The sequence below is a fragment of the Capsicum annuum genome, chromosome 3 (genome assembly GCF_002878395.1).
Source record: "Capsicum annuum cultivar UCD-10X-F1 chromosome 3, UCD10Xv1.1, whole genome shotgun sequence".
Classification (NCBI taxonomy): Eukaryota; Viridiplantae; Streptophyta; class Magnoliopsida; order Solanales; family Solanaceae; genus Capsicum; species Capsicum annuum.
The window spans coordinates 217,269,180-217,278,316 of record NC_061113.1 but is presented as its reverse complement, the minus strand read 5'-3'; the positions used below and the strand labels follow the sequence as shown (position 1 = coordinate 217,278,316).

The 9,137-nt window shown below is 28.7% G+C and overlaps 1 protein-coding gene across 1 annotated transcript; it reads left to right on the top strand.

The window, feature by feature from the left end:
* Positions 1-844: 844 nt before the first annotated feature.
* On the top strand, positions 845-2,533 carry LOC107863240 (protein SRC2 homolog). The gene has a single exon (XM_016709068.2). It carries the CDS (start codon positions 1,179-1,181, stop codon positions 2,256-2,258), a length of 1,080 nt encoding a protein of 359 aa, XP_016564554.1. The 5' UTR covers positions 845-1,178; the 3' UTR covers positions 2,259-2,533.
* Positions 2,534-9,137: the final 6,604 nt, after the last annotated feature.

The following is a 9,137-nucleotide window of genomic DNA, read 5'->3' as shown; positions in this document are numbered from 1 at the left end:
AATAGACATGTAATACACTATGTACAAAAAATGAATTATTCATGAAATATAGATGTATTTTAAATGTTTAAACGTATTATGCTTGTTTTGATAATAAATCTTTAAAGTGAATTATACACGTATCAGAATTATATAGCTATAAATAATAATTTTTTTTTAAATATAATATATTTGTCGATATTTACGTAAGTTTTTATTTTCGGGAGCCATGACTAGCGAGCCACATATGATGGGGCTAGAAAATCACTGAAGTTGATAAGCCCAATTGGGACAAGTTGCTCCTTCGACTACAAAGACAGCAACATGGCTAAAACAATGCCGTTTTCGTGCCTTAACGTCCCTTTTTCCCCTTATCGTCTAGAAAAGTTGGGTTAGTCTATTTTTTTGCACCAAAGAAAAAATAATAATATAACTATTTATTTTTCTTTATGTAATACTTATAAAACTAATTAATTTAAATTCATATAAAAAAAATTATCAAAGGACGCTTTGTCAGGGTGAATGAGATTGTGAATTCGAACCAAAGTAGAATAGAAAAGAAAAAATTACCGTGTTCACTCCGCGTATATTGTAAAGACAGCAAGGAATCTTCACTAGTTCTGGCCTGTCTGCCATTTGTATTACCCAAGATACTTTCTATGCTGGTCGTCTAATTTTATAGTCCGTTTTAATTTTTTTTTTTCAAGTTCACTAAAAATAAATAAAAAATATAATTTACTAGGTTATTATTTAATAAAAATAAAATTTGTTGACATATTGTAAATATTTTTTAATGACTATAATTAAAATATAATTATTCATTTTATAAATAATTGTTGGATGGAGGGACTAATAGGTATCGATTTTTGATAAATTTTTGAGTTAAAATGGACGAAGGTATGCATTGCATTGATCTTTTGTCTTTCCTCCCGGCCCCACATGTTTATTTCAAACACATCATCCACCACTCATATGCCTCCACCTGTTCTACCTTCCTCGGTTGCAATTTCTTTCGACTCTTCTCGGCTGAGGAAAGACCCTTCTCTTGCCGAATCCGTTAATTGCTTATTTTTTTCTTTTCCTAAATGACACATTGACATATATGCCCCAAGGTCATAAATGGAACTTAAAACAATGAAAACCAGTTAAATACTCATACCAGGAAACAGCCATTTTTACACACTTCTGGGAGAAAAAAAATGGGGTCGCGATTCGAGGTGGAGGTGAAAATCTCATCAGCGAAGGATTTGAAGAATGTGAATTGGCGCTACGGCCGTCTCAAGCCTTATGCTGTTGTTTGGGTTGACCCGAAAGGGAAATGTTCCACGAAGGTGGACGATAATGGTGATACTAATCCTTGTTGGAATGAGAAGCTTGTAATTCCTTTATATGCTCCGATTGAAGAATCGACTTTGTATGTTGACGTTGTTCATGCTAATGCTCCTGAAGGTGTTAAGCCTCTTATTGGATCGGGGAAGCTTCCGCTCCGTGATGTTGTCGATAGCGTTGGAATCGGCAACCTAACGGAGCGGTTGCTTGAGTTGAAGCGTCCTTCTGGTAGGCCTCATGGGAAGGTGAAGGTAGAGGTTTGCGTCCGTGATCCGCGCTATCGTGCGCCGGATCCGTATTATGCGGCTCCTTATGGTGTTCCTCCCCCTGGATCAAAGGATTACCCGGCTCCGCCACAACCTTACGGCGGATCAGGATCGAGGGATTACCCTGCTCCGCCTGCAGGATCGAGGGATTACCCTGCTCCGCCGCAACCTTACGGTGGCGGATCAGGATCATATGGTGCTCCGGCTTCCCCTTATCCTTCTCCTGCTCCTGCCGCTGCTCCTTACGCCGCTCCGCCGTCTGGTTACCCGTACAGCTCGGCTCCGGCTTACGGTCAATCACCAAATTACGGTTCCACTCCTGCTCCGGGTTATGGTCAACAACCAGGTTACGGTGCACCTCCTGCGCCGTACGGGCAGCAGGGTAGTTACGGACAGCCTGGTTACCCGCAAGGAAGTTACGGGTCGCAGGGTGGTTACGGGCAGCAAGGAAGTTACGGGTCACAGGAAGGTTACGGGTCGCAGAAAACAGGATATGGGAATGAGCAGCAGAAGAAAAAGGGGTTCGGAGGAATGGGGCTGGGAGCGGGATTGGCTATGGGTGCAGTTGCAGGGGCACTGGGTGGATTAGCAATATCTGAGGGTATTGATCACTTTGAGAATAGCATTGCTGATAAAGCAGCAGAGAAGGTTGAGGAGGATCTCGATGATGATTACGATGATTAATTCTCGAAAAATTATCTACCGTCTTTGATGTGAGTTTATTTTGATTCACATTTTCTTGTATACAAGAAAAAAAAAAGTTGTGAATTTTGTGCTTTATTTACTGTTTGTTATTCGATGTACAACGTTATCCCGGATGAAAGTTGTTGCCATAACTTCAATGACTATATTCCATTCCCCAAGGTTCAATTATGCTCTAAATTACTGGGTTTAAGAGTTTGTATGTAATAAGGTAATTTTGGTGAAGATTAGGGAATGAACTATATGCATATTCTATTCAGTGTTTTTTTGTTGTGCCCATTTGAATGTTTTACGTTATTCAGCAATACTTTGAGTTTGACGGACTGGCCGGGCCAGTCCATCAAAATGATGGGCCAAAAAATATCAAGTCCACACTATTACTTTACTTTTTAAAAATTAATATTTTATAATTTAATTTTAAAATGTTAATAAACATAAATATTATCAAACAATATTAAATAGTGTTAATACTTATTAATCAAATTTTCAACACCCTAAAAAATAGTTCTAATAGCGAAATTAAATAACCTTTGATATGATATCCTTCGAACCAAATAAAAATACTAATAAACAATTTAAATAGTTGCATGTATTCCAGTCCAACCCACATTGTTCAAGCCCCACGGGCCACGAGCTTATTCGGGCTTAGCTAAAAAGTTTTGTTCTTAAATGGGCTCCAAAAATTGAAGCCCAACTCCATCAAATTATAGATCAGATCGGGCCAGCACAACGGGCCTGACCCATATTGACGTCTCTAAATTACTATGGATAACTTCAGTAATGTAAGCTAACCACGACGTTTGACATGTTTGGATTTTATGAAAAAGGAAAAATCCTTAGGCCATCAAAATTTGGCTCAAATTTGGCCATAATAATAAACAGGTATATCCATACTATAAACTAGTTGGTTTATAGATATTTTGCCCTTTTCATCCTAAATTTAAATTTATAACATTACTTTATTTATTACCATTTCCCAATACATTAAAAATTATCTCAATACATGATAATGGACAATTTATGTATTTTATCTTTAATTATTTAATTGACAATTACATAATTAAATAATTATCAAATGTAATATAGTATGTAATTAAGAAAACAAAAAATAATTAGTACAAATTTATTTATTAGTCGTTAGTTATATTTTTCTTTTTTTACGTTTGAAGTTGTTGAATTTTAGTTCAACTTTTAATTATGTATAGTTTATATTTTATACATATTTTGAGAAATTTAATTAAATTATTTTACTTATTTTTTATCTAGTTTGATTTTATGATTTTTTTTTTAATGAATATGAAAACTAGTGTATTAAAGTAGAGTTTTAAGAGTGAATTCCCTAAATAGTCATCTAAATTTTGAAAATTTCATTCAAATACCAGTTATGTCTCATTTAGGATCACAACATCACGCAATTGTCATTTTTTTCTTCAAAAAATACTAAACACTTTAAAAGTCTTCTTCTCTCTTAATTGGCATGTCTTGTCATTAATTTTTTTTTTTTTAAAAAACATACTAAACTTATTTAACTCATCAAACTCATTTAATCATATTATAATTCTATTTTTTTAAAAAAAAAATGCATTAGTTTATTAAAAAGAAATTTTTATACTTAGAAAAACTTTATCGGTACTAAAACTTGACACATATTTTCTCAAGGGTTATTTTTCTCTATGGTCACTCATATTTTTTGAATTGCCTATAAAAATTTACTTTTATTTTTTTTTAGAGATAATAATATGACTCAACTATCGCTATTATTCTAAAGAAAAATAACTAATATCTCATACGTCTCTCTTCCTCTTCTAATTAGCAGGTCATGTCATTAAATCATTTTTTTAATAGTAGACCTGTTTAAATCATCAAACTTATTTAGTCAAAATTGTATTCTTATTCTTTTCTTTAAAAGAAATATGTTAATTTATTAAGAAGAAATTTTCATACTTAAAAATCTTTTACCATTACTTAAACTTTCAATTTTTCTAAAGTTATTTTCTTAGATTGTTATCCATGTTTTTGGAGTCGCTTATAAAAACTTTTCGTTTTTGCTAAGACAATAATATCACTCAATTATCAATATTTTTCTCAAAAAATAACTAAATATCTCAAAAGTTTCATCCTCTCATCTAATTAGCATGTCAATATTAGTAAACCATCATTTTAAAAAAATAATAAACATATTAACTCAGCAAACTCATTTAACAAAAATAATAATTTTATTTTTAAAAAATATATATTAATTTATTAAGAAGAAATTCTCATACTTATGTATTTATACTTTTTTCTAGCGTTATTTTCCTAGATGATCATTCAGGCTTTTATATGTAATTGTCTACGAAGATCAATTATTTTCTAAAGAAAATAATATCTCTAAATTAACTAAGTTATCTAGAGATTTTAATTTATATGTAAAATAATTTGATAAAGATTAAGGGTGGTAAAGAATTTCTAAATAGGAAAATTAGATTAATGCATTTTTTTCAAAAAAAAAAAATAAGAATAAAGTTATAATTTTGGTTAAATGAGTTTGTTGAATCAAATAATTTATTATTTAAAAAATGTGATTTTAATGACATGACAGGTAAACTAAGAGAGAAAAATAATTTTGAGGTGTTTAATATTTTTTGAGGAAAAGAGTGATATTCTGGTCCTAAATTAAACATAAATGATATTTGAAAGAAATTTTTGAAACTTGAGTGATATTGGACCCCTACCATATTTTCTATATGATATATTAAAATTCAGATGAAATTTACTTCTTATTAACTTGATCAAAGTTGAATGACTTTTAAATGACAATAAATTAATAAATTTCCTTTATGTTACAAAGTTTTAAATTTTAATGACTTCTAGGTAAAACAAATTAAAATATAAATAATAACAACAACAAAAAAAATTATTAACAACAGTCAAAACTCAAAACACTTTAGACATAATAGACACATACACGTTATATAAGTCATAAAAACCCTATAATTCATATTAGTCGACCCTAGTTAACAATGAACCGAAAGAATCACTCATAATGTTACAGTCTTGTGCAATTATGTTATATCAATTTGGCGACTTGCAAGTCATTACTTATATTCGTATTAGTAAAACTTTTAATTAAGTAATTTTATTAATTCAAATTACAAATCAAAATTATTTTTAAATATTTCAAAACCAACCGTATAAATTCAAAATACTTTAATTATAGAAGACTCAATTATAATAATACCATTCACACTATAGACTAATTTCTTTTTTAACATATCAATTATTATATTTTTTAAAAAGATAGATTACATAATTTAAATAATTTTTTAAATGTAATTTGAAAATATTATAATAAAGAAAGATGAAACTCAAAACACTTTAAACATTGAAGATATCAATGTATCATAAAAATCGTAAAAATTATATATTTCATAAGTATCGACCCTAATTAATATCAACCTAAAAAAGCCATGTATTAATATTATAGTCTTGCATCCCTATATTATGCTGATTTGATAATTTGTGAATCATTACTTATATTTGGACATATTTATTAGTTTAATTTTAAATCTAAAATTTTGCATATTATTGATATTTTAAATATAGTTTGAAAATATTTCAATAACGACGGTCAAGACTTAACCATTTTAGAAGTGATGGACATCGATAAGTTATAAAAATCAAATTATTCATTAGTGTTGACTCTAGTTAACAATAACTCAAGAGAGTCACACGTTAATATTGTAATCTTGCGATCATATGTTACACCGATATGATAATTTGAGAATCATTACTTATATTTGTTATTATTATGATCTCTAATTAAATATTTTTATAAATTATTATGCTTAAATAAATTTAAAATGCACATTTAAATAAATATTTAAGCATAGTTTGAAATAATACAATAACGACAGTTGAAACTAAAAATATTTTAGACATGGTAGAAATTGTCACTCTCTATAAATCATAAAAATCATATGATTCATAACTCATAAGTGTCAATCCTATTTTATAACAACCCAAGAGAGTCACATATTAATGTTAAAGTTTTATAGCTTCCTAGTGTTGCAAACGTTCACTTGGTTAAATAAAACCATTTATTTACCAATAAAAAATATCGAAGATTTAAATATATACTAGTTATCATATTTTAAAAAATAAAATAAAAATTTAAATAATTAAGTGATGACCCGGGTTAACATCAACATAAGAGAATAGTCACAGACTAATGTTATAGTCTTGCGCCTCTATATTAAGCCGATTTGATAACTTGTGAATCATTAGTTAAATTTGTAATTAAGGAGACCTCTAATTAAGTAATTTTATTATTTATTATATTTAAAAATAAATTTAAAAATGATATAGTTAAATATTTTTTAAATATATAATGTTAAAATATATCAATAAAGATAGTCAAAGCTCAAAACACTTTAGAAATGATAGATATCAACACATCATAAATTACACTAAACACTTGCATCTTCCATGTTATAAAAATCTTACAATTACATCCCCAAAAATGTTATTCCTATTTTTGCTAAAAACGTTTAAACCTTGCATGAAAATCCAACATAATTGAAACTTTGTTTAACTAGTTATATATAAAATAATCTTAAAGGGAAGGATAAATAAAAACTTCAACTAAAAAGAGATTATATATAATAAAATATTATAATTAAATAAAATTACAAACACGTTACGTATTTAAAGCCATAGAAAATTATTATTTATAGTGGGTATGTTTAAATAAGTTGTATCATATCCTATTTTCAAAAAATATTTTTTTAATAAAATGTATGAATATTTTTTTACCCTTGTTTTAAAATTTCGTTACAATAACTTCACAAGAACATTTTATTTATTTTTATGGTTATAATTTATCGTTTGATAATTATATTGTTTATTTGATTATAGGGTCACTTCATAGGAGCTGTAAGTATAAAATTATCAAAATACATGTATAAGTATTTCATTTATTAGAAAGTATATTCATATCATAAAGTGTTCAACATTAATTATTATAAAACATTAAACATTTAAATATTGAGAAATTTGAAATTAAATATCATGAATAATGAATATATATATATATCCAAGCAAGAAATGTCTGGCCTATTTACTTCTCATTGGTGTCCCTTCTAAACCTAGCTTGAATTAGGAATTAACTAAAATATTATAGTTAAATAAAATTATAAATAAATTATGTATTTAAAAACTTAGAAAATTATTATTTATAGTGAGTATGTTTAAATAAGTTGTATCATATCCTATTTTTTTAAAAACATTTTTTAATAAAACGTATGAAGAATTTTTTATCTTTATTTTAATATTTCGTTAAAATAACTTCACCAAATATCTTATTTATGTTTATGTTATAATTTATCATCTAATGATTATATTATATATTTAATTATAAAGATACTTAGGGGTTTGGGCCACAGGTGACAAAAGAGTTTTAAAATGAGGTGTAGGTGACACAAGTCTTAATTATTAGTTGGAGGTGACAATTACTTTATTACGGTTTAAGAAAGCTGAAAAAGTTTGAAAATAACCCACAAGTTTTTAAATTTACACTTTGATTTCAATGTTTATCTAAAATAACGAAAAATGGAGGAAAAAAAGGCGTCTTTCTCTTTCTTCTCATCCATTGTTGTTTTCTCTCTCTTAGCGATTTTTGTTGTTTATTGTTTCTGCTGCTTCATTATTATCATCTTCTATTTTATTATCATCTTCATCTTCTTTTTGTCGAACATTTGTTGTTGTTGCTGTTGTTGTTACAACGCTACTGCTGCGATCTGACCAATTTCTTAGGTCAAATTTTGTTTACTACATCACTTTTCACTTTGGCATTACTTCACAGGTGACTTTGGTAAGCAAAATTATGATTTTTATTCGTATTTGTCATCTGGGTACACTTCTATTTTTTCCAACAATGGATAGAACCCCGATCATGAATCCAACATAAGTGCCCACAATTTAAACAGATCAATCATCTGGTGCATCAGATGAGTAATCTGTTGCATTTGAAGATTTATCTGTTGCATCAGACGTATTATCTGTTGTATCAGGATGTTTATCTGTTATACCGGAATAATTATCTGTTGCAACGAATGATTAATCTGTTTGGAACAACATAAATTAGCCCCTGCCACAAACCAACAGATAACCAATATGCTTCAACTCTTGCTATTGGTACTGAATTTAAAATTATTCTTTACATCTAATTACCCGTCTCAAATTTCCTAATTCGATTTCTCATTTTACTTGTCTTTTTCATTAATCAAGAAAAGATTTAAAAAAATCCATATTTTACCCTTTGCATTAATCACTTTTTCTTCAAATTAAAATGAAAACATCATTTAATAGGGGTCTATATGCCGACCGACGTTGAAAGCTTTCTTCTCTTATGAAATTTTGATTGAATAGCAAACAATGTTTATTTCAAACACGTCTACTGTCCCACCAACTAATCAGTGGGTTATGGTAAATTAGACATGTTATTAATTATTTTTCTTAATCAATGTGGCATCTCAATTTGGGACGGATAATTTGAGACGGAGGGAGTACGAATTAAAACGTCAGAGTCAAGCAACAAACTAGTCATCTGTTGAAACAGACTATTTATCTGTTGCATTAGACTTCTTATCTGTTGCAACATGAGTAATCTGTTTTGAACAACACATCAGCCCCTGCCATAAACCCAACAGATAAATCTTGCTATTGCTACTTGATTCTAAATTATTCCTTTTTACTTTGAATCATCGACATGTTTGTTGAGAAGATAATAGACAGAATAAAAATTAAATATGGATTAAAATGTCAACGATCAAACATAATTTTTTTATTAAACAAAAACAGATAAAATACATATAATAGACA

Bases quoted from the DNA above. Each gene is read 5' to 3' on its own strand.
- LOC107863240 (XM_016709068.2), top strand. From the start codon at position 1,179: ATGGGGTCGCGATTCGAGGTGGAGGTGAAAATCTCATCAGCGAAGGAT.